The sequence below is a fragment of the Triturus cristatus genome, chromosome 3_1 (assembly GCF_964204655.1).
Source record: "Triturus cristatus chromosome 3_1, aTriCri1.1, whole genome shotgun sequence".
NCBI lineage: Eukaryota > Metazoa > Chordata > Amphibia > Caudata > Salamandridae > Triturus > Triturus cristatus.
This window is the reverse complement of record NC_140583.1, coordinates 139911735-139927263: the sequence shown is the minus strand read 5'-3', so window position 1 is coordinate 139927263 and position 15529 is coordinate 139911735. Positions and strand designations below refer to the sequence as shown.

Sequence of the window (15529 nt, the reverse complement as noted above, 5' to 3'; positions counted from 1 at the left end):
ACGAGAAATGGAGGAAGGGTCACTGTGATTATTTGCAATAATATTAGTGAGCTGCTGCTGTGTTAAAATATTGAAAGCACACGTCACTATCCACGCATTTAGAGTTTGGACCGATGTGCAAACTCACTGTCAGTAGCCTGGTAAAAGAGGGCATGAAAGAGCGGAAATTGGATCATAAATTCAAACGTTTTCCAAACAGGAGCCCCTAAAATAGCAGGGGTGACTCCTCCGTTATGGCGGAGGAGCATTATCCCACTGCTCAGAGCCAAGAGATAATAAATTGTTTTTTTTTGTTTTTTTTTGTCCTCCTTTGCCTTACCCCACATAGGATGTCCCATTGAACCAGCTGTTTTGTTTGCAGCACCTCAGCCGAAGACATTCCAATTACCCGAGGGAGGATCATGGGTACAAGTTTTTTGCTCCATCAAGGATATTTCGTTTCCTGCCGGACCGTAATTCTGGGAGGCCCTTTTGTTGTTAGTCCGAGGAGAAATACAGGCATAATCATAGGACCCCGGGGAAAAAAAAAAAAACCAGACTCCTATCTCCATGACCTCAGTAAATCCCAAAAAGCCAAAATGTTCTTATTACAGGATCTAGCCATATCCACTTTAGACACTTCATACAACGATGTCAACCATTCTGAGTGAGTCGGTGGTGAGGCCTCAACCCTGTATTTGCATATTTGTCTTCTAGCGATAAGAATATCGTAGAAAAGTAAAGATCTTGCAGGCCCCCTAATAGTGTCGACCAGACCAAAAATAATTAGGGGTAAACTGATGGTCAGAGGAACCCTGAGAATGGATTCCATTGATGAAAAAACTTCACCCCAGAATTTCTGTAACAGAGGGCAGTCTTTAAACATATGTATGTCCGATGCCGTGAGGAGGCCACTTTATTGCATGCTTTATCGGGCTGGAATTTTGATAGCCTGAGAGAAGAAAGATAAGCTCTATGGGCTGTAAAAATGTGATTACGTCTAAGCCAAGCAGGTTTAACAATTCTGAAGAGTATATTAAATGAATCCCTCCAAATCGAGTCACATTGCATGCTCATCTGCTGCCCCCATAGGTCATCTGCTAGTTTAAACTCGCCATCTACTTCCTCTACTATTGCCCAATAGCAGAAAGAGACCTCCCTTCTTACTCTAGGCTTTGAGACCAGTTGCTCCTCTAGATTACTCTCCCTTCCTAAAGGCCTGGTACTCTTAGCCTGTGATTGTGCCCAGGTTCTCAATTGGATATACTTACATTTTGAGAGTCCGGGCCCAACCATCTCATAGAGCACATCCCAAGGAGGGAGGTCAGCACCGTCCAGTAGGTCTCCCCTCGTCAGAAACCCTGCATCTCTTAAAGGCATACTCAAGCTATCACGGAGGCATGCAGGAGTGCCGGGGGAATACCATATTGGGGCCTTTCTTGAAAAGTAACCCAGCCCTATTCTCCTTCTTATTGCTATCCAGCTACTAGCTAATGACCGGAGGATTTTTTATTTAACTTTTTTGAAGAATTTATGGTCTCCGAATTTAAACAAAAAGCCATCTTCTGACAAATCTGAGCCCCTCAGCATGGCCCGGAACAGGTGTCCCTCTGTAGTGCTAGTGGGTGTCTTCAACAGCATACGAGAATGAGACAACTGAAATGCCCATGTGTAATATTGCAGATCGGGCATAGCCAGACCCCCCTTCTCCCTCTTCTGCCTGAGCTTCTTCCATGCTATCCTTGTAACCTTATGCTTCCAGATAAATGAATTTAATTCTCCTTGACATTTTGCCAGTTGTTTCATATCAAAGGCCAGTGGGATAGCACCGAAGAGAAACAATATCTTGGGGAGGATAGACATTTTAACCAGGTTGATCCTATCCAAAATTGATAAAGGAAGATGCACTCATGAGTTCAACTGAATTTGGCATTCTCTAAAAAAAAATTTTAAGGTTATATTCTGGGATCCTTTCCACTTCCTGAGTTATTCTAATTCCTAGGTATCTCATGTTAGGGACGATGTGATGATACGTAGTTTCCATGTTCCAAGCCATGATCTCAGTTTTACTTGGGTTAATCTCGTAACCCGAGATCAAGCCGAACTCTTCTGCACGTGTGATGATCGAGTTAATGGAGTAGTTGGGGGAAACATGGCGTCCGCTAGCTGAGCGGTAGCGCACGTCCCTGCTCTACGTTCCTCCCTAACCTACTCAGCGAGAAACATATCCTGCCATCGTCGGGTTGAATGAAGATTTCTGAGGAATAGATGCCTTTTACTTATGTTGAGAGGCTTTCTGGATGAATCCCGGTCTCTCCTGCCGTCTGTTTTTGCCGCGCTGGGACAGAGCCGCCCTGGAGCTGCGACGCAGTCGCAGAGCGGCAGCTCGCGGTCTCCTCCGGGAGAACTCAGGCAGCGTCAGCACAAGGGGGATTGGAGCTTACCTCCTGCAGGGTGACGCCAAGGAATCTAAAGACGGTAAGGTTGCTGTCTCTGTTACATCCGAGGTGGACAATAACGAAGAACAGGGGCATGATTCTGTGGCCGGTAAGAAACCTCTTAATCCCCCATTAGAGAGATCTAGTTTGTCTTTCTCTACTCGGGCGAAGAAAGCCAGTCGGGCCGAAATTATCCTGAAAAAGACACAGCAAAGTTTATGTAGTGCAGGAGGCAAAAGGAAGGAAAAGAGTGAGGTGAAAGCCCAGGAGAAGTCGCTGGATTGGGTTTCCTGGGATTTAGAAGAGGAGGCAGGGGTTCAGAAGATCTCCCTCGCTATACCAGATCCGGGCAAGAAAAAGGGGGAGCAAACTGCTTTGTCTCAGGTGGAGCAGATATCTCAGAATCCTCACAACACTTCTGCGAAGGGGAGGAGAGTAAAAGAGTCAAGCAAGAAGAGCTCTGCTAAGGCCCCTTCTAAATCCACTACCGTAAAAGTTACCCCTTCGCTTCGCTCCCTCTTCAGGGTTCAGCCCCAGATATTAAATTTTACAAGCCAAGAGGCTCCTCTCGAGCTGTGCTGTACTTCCACCTTGGGGGGAGGGGGGGGCCTAAGAGCTCTGCCCTTTTCACCATCCAGGACGGAGAATTCCGATACCATTGCTAGCTCTAATAGGGGGGCATCCAGTACACTTGATATCTCCATTCTATCTACCATGTCTACCCCTGTTTCTTCTGCCACTTTTAATGCCTTAGAAGCCAACAATATCATAGACTCTACACTGACTCAGGCTATATCCCCTACGATAGCACCTGCAGCTCCAAATATTACGATTTCCATCCCTGTTGATATCGCACCCACTATTGTTTCTTCGGAAGCAGCACAAGGCCCCTTCTAAATCCACTACCGTAAAAGTTACCCCTTCGCTTCGCTCCCTCTTCAGGGTTCAGCCCCAGATATTAAATATTACAAGCCAAGAGGCTCCTCTCGAGCTGTGCTGTACTTCCACCTTGGGGGGAGGGGGGGCCTAAGAGCTCTGCCCTTTTCACCATCCAGGATGGAGAATTCCGATACCATTGCTAGCTCTAATAGGGGGGCATCCAGTACACTTGAAATCTCCATTCTATCTACCATGTCTACCCCTGTTTCTTCTGCCACTTTTAATGCCTTAGAAGCCAACAATATCATAGACTCTACACTGACTCAGGCTATATCCCCTACGATAGCACCTGCAGCTCCAAATATTACGATTTCCATCCCTGTTGATATCGCACCCACTATTGTTTCTTCGGAAGCAGCACAAGACCAGGATGCAATCCAGGTTGTAACTTTGACCGACTCTGAGAAGGGAGGAGCGACAGGAGTGGAGATTCAATCAATAGAGGCCCTCTTTATTTCATTAAAAAACGACATTAAACAAGGGTATGCGGTCTCCTCAGAGAACCAGGCTGAGATAAGAGCTGCATGTGATGCCCTAGAAAAGAAAGTAGATCTCCTGAATGCGAGGACTGATAATCTGGAGGGCTCTGTTGAGCATCTTAAGGCTAATCTAGGGGTTGCCGAGGATAAAATTCAGGCTTTACGTAGAGACGGAGAGGCCCTGAGGGAGAGAGTGGAGTCACTTGAAAATAATTCACGACGGAATAACTTACGCCTCTTAAAGGTCCCGGAGGGGAAGGAGGGGAGTAATTTAAAGGCATATATAGTGGCTATGCTTAAAGACTCTCTCAATCTCGAAGAGTCACTGGAGTTCCTTTGAAATGATATCCAGAGGATCCATAGGGATCCATTTCGATTGAATCCTGGGAGAATGAAACCAAGGAAAATCCTTATAAACTTCTCACATATGCACTAAAGGAGAAGATTCTGAACCTGGCTCTTAAGGCGAAGTCATTAAAGGGTTCGGATTTCTCGTATGAGGTGCGTTCAGATCTATCTAAAGCAACTTTGGAGCGTCAGTGGGAATTGGGCCAGAGGATGGACAAGTTTAAGGCCCTGGGTGCCACAGTGCAGATGAGATTTCCTGCCTTCCTCAAGATTATGCATAACAATAAAATGTTTAATATTAGATCTCCATATGAGGCTGACGAGCTATTCGAGTCCTTAAGCAGCAGCGAGAAAGTCTGAACGGATCCATCTTAGGAAGTTCAAATTCCCCCCTCACTTCTAGGAAGGTGAAAGTTGGAGAAGAGTACGAGATGCTAGGTACAAGCTAGTAAATATGATTATATGATTATATGATTAAATGAAGAAAATTGATGAGAAAAGGTGAAGGGAAAAGAAAGAAAGATGAGAAGGGGGAGGAGAGGGGAGAGAGGTAAAAATAAAAGAGAAGGGGTAGGTAAAAAAAAGCAAAAAATAAATAAATGGGAAAAAAAAAGAAAGAGGAGAAAGAGAAGGGGAATAAGGGAGAGGAAAAATAAAATGGAGAGGGAGAGAAGGAAAGAAGAAAAAAAAAGAAAAAAAAAAGAGGGAGGAGAAAAAAAAAATGAAATTTAAAACAAAATTAAACATTCAGTTAATTTAGTAATTTCTAATGGGGTTCTTAGTCAACTCTCTCAACTGATGGTTGGACATCACTTGTGGTTTTTTTTTTTTTTTTTCTTGTGCTATCGGTCACTTTTTTTTTTTTGTCTTGCAGATCTTAATCCTTTAGCAGTAGGTCTGGGGTGGATCAGCAGAAGCAATGTGACGTAAAGATGGCCTTACATCAGGCCATAGCAACAGGGGTGGGGTTTCCCATGGGAGGGGGGAGAGGGTTTGGGAAGGGTAAAAGCATTAAAAGTCCTCATTTTTCGTTGCCCCAGTATTATTTCTTCGGGTTTAATTCTCTTTTACAGTTTACGCAGAATTTATTCGCTGTCTTTGTAAGCTCATTGTGCTGTTGGGCCGATGGGAAGGTTGTAATAAGAATCTTAATATGGCATTAATCCACTTTCTGTCCTGGAATGTGAATGGGTTGCGTACAAGGAATAGAAGGGCTAGAATTCTACAATATTTAAAGGATTCACCTGCGCAAGTCATTGCAATCCAGGAATCACATTTGCTAAAAGCAGAGACCTCTGAAATCTTAAACCGAGATGGGTTGATGTCTTTGCCTGCACTGATCAGACGGCCAATATTAGAGGGGTGATGGTTCTCTTTAAAAAAACAAGCAAAGGCTCAGGTACTAGAATGTAGGGAGGATTTCAGTGGAAGATGGCTTATATTAAAAACATTACTGTCCGATTCGCTTTTCACTTTGGTAGTCTATTATGGACCTAATCAAGATGATCCTTCCTTTTTAGATACAGTTAGTACTCATTTGCTTGATTTTCCTGATCCCATCATTTGGATGGGAGATTTTAATATTGTGCTACATCCTGGATTAGATAAATCGCTTAAGTCACGAGCTGGGGTTCCCTCTAAATCACGCTTTACACTATTATGTATTATGAGACAGATCGGCCTCTCAGATGTCTGGAGAGAACGTGCAGGGGACCAACCTGGGGTGTCGTTTATTAATCTGAAATATCACCATAAATCTAGAATTGATTATGCCCTGTTCAGCTATGTGTTAAGGGATTGGATTAAATCTATTGAATATCTTCCATCCCATCTGTCAGATCATTCTGCATTAGCTTTCTCCTTAACACTTCCGCAGCAGCAACAACCTAGATCGTGGTCTTTTGATCGCACTATATTACTAGTGGAGGACGAGATAAAATTTCTTAATCTTGAGACTATCCAGTTTCTCAACCTAAATCTGAACTCAGCGAAAATATCGACGGTGTGGGATACTTTGAAAGCCTATTGGAGAGGCTGCATCACTAATCGTGCCTCTTTTAGGAAAACGAATTTCATTAATGTTGTTAAGGGGTTAGAAGAGGACATCGCTAGAGTCCAATCAAATTTAAATATTATACCAGGAAGTAACTCTAAGGTGGATCTGGAAGAATTAGACTCCCTAAAAAACAATTGGAGAGTATTCTTCAAGACAGAATCTCCCGCAAATGGGAAGCGAACAAAATTTCCCATTTTGAATTTGGGGAAAGTGCTGGTAAATTGCTCGCGTGGAAAATAAGATCTGATCAGGTCCTGAACCATATTAAGCAGATAGTGGTGGATGGAGAAAGTCTACCTCGTTCGTCTAATTTAGACATCGGGGCGGCTTTTCGAGAATTTTTTCAGAAGATATACACCAACGACACCATTGAGGACCCTGTGAGAAGACGTAATTGGCTGGATAAGATTAAACTACCAAGTCTCACGGGGGAACAGCATGATGTTTTGGATAGTGAAATCACTGAAGACGAAATTAGACTGGCAATTAATAACTCCAAAAACGGTAAGGCGACCGGGCCTGACAGCCTTCCAGCAGAGTTATATCGCCTTCTTAAAGACCCTATAATCCCTGTGCTATCTCGACTTTTTAACAGCATATTGGTCGATGGAGATGACCCTACGGGGTCTTGGAGTGAAGCGACAGTCATTCTAATCTTAAAACCAGGAAAATCTTCTACTGACTGTGGTTCTTATCGCCCCATATCACTCCTCATTTTTGATTATAAAATCTTTACCCTCATCCTCTCAAAAAGGTTAGGGGGCGTAGTGGACAAGATTATCAATCCAGATCAGAAGGGCTTTATCCAAGGGAGACAATTAACAGACCTTACTTACGATCTAATAGGTGCTATTGTCATCGCATCTTCTTTTTCCCTCCCCTTGGCAGTTTTAACATTAGACGCAACAAAGGCCTTTGATCGGGTCTATTGGCCATACCTCTTGGAAGTGATGAGAAAGTTTAACTTGGGAGCCGGCTTCTGCCGGGCAATTGAACTATTGTATAAAGCTCCGAGTGCTAGATTACTTGTTAATGGGGCTCTGACAGATCCCTTTACCATCACCAGGGGAACGCGACGGGGCTGCCCCATTTCCCCTCTCCTGTTTAATTTATATATAGAACCCTTTGCACAGGCTTTAAGAGAAGAACATAACATCATCCCTTTTAAACTAGGAGAGTGGGTAAGGAGAGTGGCACTGTATGCAGATGATATACTAATCTTCACAGCAGATCTTGACAGTGCCTTTAACTCGATCATCACACGTGCAAATTGTTTTATTATCATTTAACTTTTTTATAATTTTATTGTTCCCTGGTTGAGCTGAGTGGCCCGAGTCTAGGGCAGGTCCATCATCTAAGACGGTAGTAGCGAGTAGGAGAGTTGTCCTCTATGTACGCATGTCTGTTTGGACGGCCATCTTAGGCTGGCCAAACCGACATGTGCACTTCTATTTCCCCAATCCAGCTGTCTTGTACAGCCTGGAGAAAGGGCCCAGACTCTCCGTGCCTGAGCGAGCATTATTTCAGCCTGCTCAGGCCAATCCCAGCGTTGCTCTCATGTAGCATGAGAGCAGTGTCTGGATTTGGGTGGGAAGTCTGGAAGCCTGTGCAGTCTGACATAATGCTGTAAGAAGCTGGTCTCTGGCAGCAGCAGGTAATTCATAACTTAAAAATATATATATATGTTCCTCTCCTTCCCTCATGCGCACTGCCGCACCACTTTGTTAGCAGCCGCCGTTGTAAAAAAGGTTTGTCCCACGGCCCCCAAAATCCGTAAGCTGTCTGCGATTCTTTACCCTCTTTGCGCTCCTCTTTTTATCCATCTACCAATACTGCAGTCTATTCTTTGCCCCTACTTCATAATTTGTTTTTTTTCTTTACCCCTTTCCCCTACCCCTGCAAAAAGTCCTTAGCTCTGTCGCTACCTCAGTCCCTCTATTTCTGTCTGTACCCTACCACTGCTACTCTACCTAATGTTTCTACCCAATCTATTTTCTTATACCCCTTCTACTATCAATGACCTATTTACCCAGATCCAAAGTCTGGGACCGAACATGACTTCTTTTTGGGCTAAGTGTGCTCTATCCGAACCCGTCTGTGCTACCATTGGCGCCTTATGGTTCATGGAAACAACTTTCTTTGTTTCAAACCCTTGCTTCTTCTATCTGTGTCCTAGCAAGTCATTTCCTGTCCATTCCTTAGTCCCTCTATACTCGAGTATATGTACTGTTACCTGCATCCTGTTACTTCTCCTGGAGCCTATCTCATGGTGCCTCTATTCACCTCCACATAGCAAACCCCTTTTTCATGTTACTTGCTTTCCTGTGTGGTTTCCTTATCCAGAGTTTTATAATTTTGAGTATTTACTAAAAATTTCACCATCCTAGCATTTCACCAGCCTGGGGTCATCAGGGCGGTGTTCTCTATTCATTTTTTTTTATCAATGGTGACCTGGAACCACATTTGCTATGTTCTGTCCAAGGTGTTCTGCTGGATACTTGGGTATCCCATGTGAATGATGCTGACATTGCGTCACTAAGCAGCAGGGACATCATTGAGTAAAGATGTTTTAAGGGGTTTAAAAAAAACTCTAATTTCACAGCAGGTGGTGGGACTTCTGCTGATTCTCTAGGTAGCACTTTTATTTTTTGCTTTAATATGTAATGTATCACATTTCATTGACTACAGTGTGTTTCAGTTAAACATAGCCATTCCTACTACTGATAAGGCTGCGACAATAATTTCTCGCATTGCTTGGAGTGCATAAAAGACACATATTTAGTATTCTGAATTATGTATTGGAATGTTAACTTGAAGTTAACCCCACACTGTTTCTTTTCAGCATCCTCCTAGACCAGTGTACCAGTCTGTATTCCTGCAAAAGGTGCAGTCTATCTGCAGCCATCTTTACTTTGATTACCTGGGCAACCTCATCGCCTTTGTCAACTTAATTTCCATCTGTGTGAGTACTATGATGAAGATTGGTGCTTACCAACCTAGATGAAACCATGTTGGGTGTTTAAAGGGTATTGGTATGCATGGCCAACAGGCGAGCTTTGGTTTCATGTATATAAATCACATGGCAGTCCTGTTAAAACTACTCCATTGCCTCTCTCCGGCCTCCACAAGTTTATTCAATCTTCCTCCCCCCTGCGTACACTCGCACTAATTCCCTCACCGCCAATTCCCCACAGCAACGACTTGGGATCAAAGTGCTAGTTCATGCCTGTCTTGGCTTTTAGAATAGGATCAATCGGGGCGTGGTCTGGCCACGCAGGAAGATGGCCGCCTGACAAGTGAGCTCCGTCGCGGGATGGACCCTTAACAGAAAAATTCCTACCTCACGTCTGCTTTGGAGTCCTCTTCTTGTGCCCTGCGACAGCCGGAGAGTGGTGGGCACGACTTGGGTGTGCTTCCGGCGATGTGACGGCGAAGTCTCCCCGGTGTTTGCTGCTCGGATGACGGAGTGGTGTGGAGCTGCGCGTCCGACGGGGCTCGCCTGACGTATTTACACAGGCTGCTTCTCCTCCCTCCTAAGCCGCGCCTATGCCACGAAGACCGCCTGCCCCCATGAGGCCGCGCCTTTGCTGCTACTGAAGAGCGCTCGTCTCCTCATGAGGCCGCGCCTTCGCTGCTGACGACGGGCACCCGCCTCCTCATGAGGCCGCGCCTTCGTTGCTGACGACGGGCGCCCGCCTCCTCATGAGGCCGCGCCTTCGTTGCTCCTGACGACTGTTTGCCTCCTCATGAGGTCGCGCCTTTCTCAACCTGCCTGCAATACTTCTCTTCAGGAATGTCACCTGACAGGAGTTAGATTTTTTGGACGTGTCGTCGCTCAGCCACTGGTAGGATAACTTCCTTCTATACTCCTGTTGTGGCACACATGTCATTCGCCTCAATCAGCCAATGAGCATATTATCAGGTCAGCAAGCAATTTGCGCTTCATCACGCTAAACTGTTCTTCAAAGCTGGGAAATTTTTTGCTGCAGTTACAGTTTCGCGCCTTTTTGACTTTTGGTTACAATGGACGCTTCATGGCCTCCTTTAGCGCAGTATATATGTCCTACACAAGAGAGTGCTTTCTTCTAACGCCATTATAGCGCTCATGTCAACTCCTTCAGTCAGGCTGTGCCTTTTCTGCTTTGACTATGATTACTTTGCATTCTACAGCCCTGTTCATATTGCTGTGCATGTAGCTGTGCTTATTGTTATTACCATAAACGCGCGTATGATGTTTCATTTTATCTTACCTCTATTTACATACCTGTGAATATAGCGACAGTTGTTATCATATTTACAAGTGTAGGCAGTGGGGGTCATTAAGCAATGATACACTTTTACATTTTACTGTCTAGAAACGCGTTATAAGTTTCTTTTTGCTTATTAATGCTGTACATATACAGTTATCAGGTGTTTCTTTTGCATGTCTTGGTGTTGTTCTGCAACTATATATAAGCATTCCTTGGCAGCAAGACGGCTTTACGTTCTTTCAAAGTTTTTATTAAACATTCTCCTCAAATGCCTGCCTCTAAGCAAGGAAACAAGGCTTCTAAACCACTTCTTTTTGCAGAAGCTCTCAAGCAATCCACCAGTATGCCTACAAAAGACAATGCCTCCTCTCCTTCCGCCTCACCTCAGGCGTCGACCTCTAATGGTGGGCAGGCGTCGGCGGCAGCTTTGCAACGTATCCTGCACGAAATATCCGAGGTCAGTCGTCGGTTAGATGACATGCACCTCACAATCACATCACTAGCTGAAGAGACTAAATCTATTAAGACAGAACTCACCACCTTTCATACGAAGTTTGAATCCCTTGATTCTAGGGTTTTGGCAGTGGAGAATCGATTGGAATCTCTTCCAAATCAAGACCGGGACCTTTTACTCTTCCATAGTAAACTCATTGACTTGGAAGACAGAAGTAGGAGGGACAACATTCGTTTTTTTGGCTTTCCAGAACGCATTGAAGGGCAGAATTCCAGTGTATTTCTGTGCCGTATACTCCCAAAGCTAACTGGTATTCCTTTCAATCCACCCCTGGAGATACAACGTGCTCATAGAATTGGTCCTCCACGTGATGATCCTGCCGCACGTCCACGACCGATTATTGCCGGTCTTCTTCGTCATGAACAAACAAGACAAATATTATCTGCGGCTCGGCTGCAAGGCTCCTTTTCCTTTGAAGGTCATCGCATTTTTATGGCAGCTGATTTCTCCAAGGAAACTAATGAGCGGCGGAAAGCCTTTCTCTCCATGCGACCTCAACTGCGTCAGCTAGGTATCAAATATGGCCTATTCGATCCAGCACGCTTTCGCGTTACCAAAGATGGAGTCTCTAAGGACTTTTTCGACCCCGAGCATCTTCAACAGTTCCTGGACCGTCTTCATCCTCAAGAAATGGAGGTTCTTACTACACCCTCACAGCAAGCTCAGTTCCATTCACCCTCTAAGTCTTCCACTACATTGTCAGATCGCAACAGGCGCCCTCCTAGCAGCCCCCGACCAAGGGGAAGGGATTTTGAACGTCTTCATCGCTCACAAGAAGATAGGAAAGCTGCAATTCAATCGGTCTCGGTTGCTACGTTTTCACAAGATCTACAGAGAGACAAGTCACGGTCTCCTCTTAAAACTCCTTCGGATGCGGACTGAATAATCCTTTCACTTCTAGAAGTTGTTGTCCTTAATACTATTGGCAGTTAGCTGTAGATTCTCTTGTCTTGAGAGTCTTATTTTTTACTGTTAATTATTTACCACATTTTTCACATGTTTTGCTGTTCTTATAATATCTGCTTGTCCCTTTTTTACCTCTCTCTTTCTAGCTTTTCATCTTATTTTCTTTTCTCCTTCAGCCTGCTTACTGTTATTCCTCTGCCTAATAATAATTCCACTCTTTCTTCTTCTTACATTCATTGCTTTTCCTGTTACAATTTATTGCCTTAAATATTTCCCCAACAATTTTGTATCTACTGGGGCGTCTTGGCGCTTAATGGTTTAATTACAGTTTTATTATTCTACTTGCATGATTCTATGTTGGTTTATTTAAACACGCATTGTATGCCTTATGATATTAGGTTACTTTACATTTAATTATCACTGGATTCTCAACCTCTATTTTGCTCTACCTACCTTTTTATTACACCTAGGTTCTTTTCCACAATGTTATTCTGGGCTTCCCTTCTATATCATTATTACTCTCCTAATCTTTTCTCTTTTCTGTGGGGTCCTTTCCCGTGGCGGTGCTCTAGTGCGCCCAGGCCCGCGGGTAACAGTCTACGGTCTCGTGTTCTCTCTTTGCTTTTACTCAATATTTTCTAGTTCTCTTTAATATTATATCACCTCTCTAAATCTTATCTCCCTTTTTCTTCTTTTTTCATCATTCTTCTTATCGCTTTTTTCATGTATTCCATTTAAATCGTAGTTTCGTTTCTATTTATTTTATCCTTGTTTCCCTTTCTTTTTGTCATTTCTTTTCTTTTTCCTTTGTTTGGTTTAACACGTTGTTTTGTGCTCCATTCTACGGTTTCTGATATTTACGTTGTTCTAATATGGCAAAAACACACTCTCTTAATGCAATTACTTGGAATGTACATGGTCTCACCCATTACATAAAACGGAAAAAAGTTCTCTCCTACCTTCAGACTAAGCATGTAGATGTAGCCTTGCTTCAGGAGACCCATTTGGATGCTCTAGAATCAGACAAACTTTGTAGGGATTGGGTGGGTAAAGTTATACATATCAGCATTCAACAAGATGAATCCACGGACACAGGCCCCCTCCGCAAATGTGGAGTTGCAATTCTTCTTCGCAAGTCCCTTCCGGTCACTGTTTCTAAAACATGGTCAGATGTAAATGGCCGCTATGTTTTTGCTAAACTTAAAATTGGTGATTCTCACGTTTGTGTAGGGTCTGTATATGCCCCTACAGGTACCAAGAAAACATTTTTTCTTCAACTATCCCGATTGTTGCTTGAAATTAATGCATCGCAATATTTGATTGGTGGTGACTGGAACGTGACGCAAAATTCTATTCTAGATAAAACTGGTCCATTAGATAGGGGTAATGCGTCAGATAGAGCTTTGCTAGGCGATATTGTGTCAGATATCGGGTTGGTTGACCATTGGCGTATCAGTCACCCAACGGATAAGGAATATACTTTCTTTTCGTCGACTCATGGTACGTTTTCTCGCCTTGACTACTTCCTTATCTCACAGAACGCAGTTAAGTTGGTCACAGATTCCTGCATCTTGGAAGCGGCATTGTCTGACCACTCTCCGGTTCTCCTTTCCCTAGACCTGGGACTTTCTAATCCTGGACGTAAGCCCTGGCGAATGAACATTCAGCGCCACAGAACTCCTGTTGGTAAATCCCAACTGCAGTCACACCTTCAAACTTATCTTTCTAATAATCAGGGATCCGTGACTTCCAGCAGGACTCTTTGGGCTGCTGCTAAGGCTACTTTAAGGGGTCAACTAATGCGCGATGCAGCACTCGCTAATAAGCAAAATGCGAGGAAGCAAGTGGAACTCGAACATGACATACAAACCTATTCTCGCCTATATATCACCTCTCCGTCCCTACAAAATCGGAAATTGCTTGAACAAGCCCGAATGGCCTTAAACAGTCTTTTTACATCTAAGGCAGAATACGCCTTACAGAAAATGAAAGGTCGACATTATGAGCAGGGAGAAAAGGCGGGAAGGTTATTAGCCGCACAGTTGCGTCAAAGGGAGGCATCTATGGCCATTCCGGCCATCAGATCTGCGCAAGGACACTTGTGCACAAAACCTCATGACATTGTCAATGAGTTCGCCTCCTTTTATGAATCCCTCTATACTTCTGATAATCGAATGGATTCGGATAAGATGACGGCATTCCTTGCGAAAGTGCATCTCCCTTCTCTTTCAGCGGATGGTAAGGCCATCCTTGAGGGTGAAATAACTAGGGATGAGGTTTCCAGTGCGATAGCTGCTCTGCCCTATCACAAGGCCCCTGGTGAGGATGGGTTTCCTCCTGAATTCTATCGTTGGGCGGGTCTCAATATTATTGACACTCTACATGCTGCATTCCAGGAGGCGGATGCTGCATCTTCACTGGGTTCCCTTTCTAACAAAGCTATCATTGTCGTGCTACCAAAGCCAGGCAAAGATCCCCAGCTTTGCAGTAGTTATCGTCCCATTTCTCTGTTGAACTCTGATATTAAAATTCTGGCCAGTATCCTTGCGTCTCGTCTGCGTAAAGTCTTACCTTCTTTGATACATCATTCCCAAGTAGGCTTTGTACCGGGACGCTCTTCCCGGAATCATCTGCGTTCCCTGTCCCATGCACTGTGGTCGGCTCAACATCTCACAGATGATGCGTTAGCCCTTTCACTTGACGCAGAGAAAGCGTTTGATCGCATCGAATGGAACTACCTTTTCACGGTCATGGAAAAATTTGGCTTAGGTACAAAATTTATTGATAAAGTGCGTTTACTTTACGATCATCCTTCTGCTCAAGTGAACTGTGGTGGATTTCTATCTGATACCTTTACAATCAAGAGAGGGACACGCCAAGGTTGCCCACTATCCCCCCTTCTGTTTCTTTTAGCTATGGAACCTCTAGCTGCAACCATCCGTCAATCTGATGAAGTTTCTGGTATTCCCCTCCCTATTGGACATTCTAAAATATACCTGTACGCTGATGATATTTTACTCACCCTTACTCGTCTTCCTCGATCGATCCCCTCTCTTCTTCAAATTATTAATGATTTCTCTTCCTTTTCAGGTTATAAGATTAATTGGGACAAAAGTGAGGCTCTACCTATTTCTAATGGTACCACAAAAGCTGCCATCTTTGGTTTTCCTTTTCGTTGGCAGGCCTCACGCCTCAAATACTTGGGTGTCCTAGTTAATAAAGGGTTACAGGACATGGTTACAGATAATCTATCTCCTCTTATCTCCCAAATGCGTCGGGACTTTGATAAATGGAAGGCTCTGGGTCTTTCTCTCTGGGGTAGGGCTCAGGCTGTTAAAATGGTTACTCTTCCGAGATTTATTTACATTCTAGGCATGCTTCCCCTACAGATTCCCTTATCCTTACTCCGATCAGTAGATGCCCAGATTAAAACCTTCATTTGGGGTAATGCCAAGCCACGTCTTGCCATAACTAAGCTGAAGGCTCATCAGTTATCTGGTGGCATTGGTCTCCCATCCATTGAACACTACTCCTTGGCGTTACATATCTCCCAACTCTCATATTTTTTACCTGGTATTAAAGACTTGCCTCAATGGGTCCAAATAGAACGACATCTTCTA

General features: G+C 44.0%; 1 protein-coding gene across 2 annotated transcripts in view; it reads left to right on the top strand.

Annotated features, from left to right (window-relative positions):
* The window catches only part of TPCN2 (two pore segment channel 2), a 261921-nt gene that overhangs the window by 166388 nt on the left and 80004 nt on the right, over window positions 1-15529 (top strand). The window contains exon 14 of one of the 2 annotated variants that reach the window (XM_085643578.1): window positions 9082-9201. The exons of the other annotated variant lie outside the window; for it this stretch is intronic. Coding sequence (XP_085499704.1) covers window positions 9082-9201 — 120 coding nt within the window. The remainder of the gene's footprint in view (window positions 1-9081; window positions 9202-15529) is intronic. 2 annotated transcript variants of the gene reach the window in all.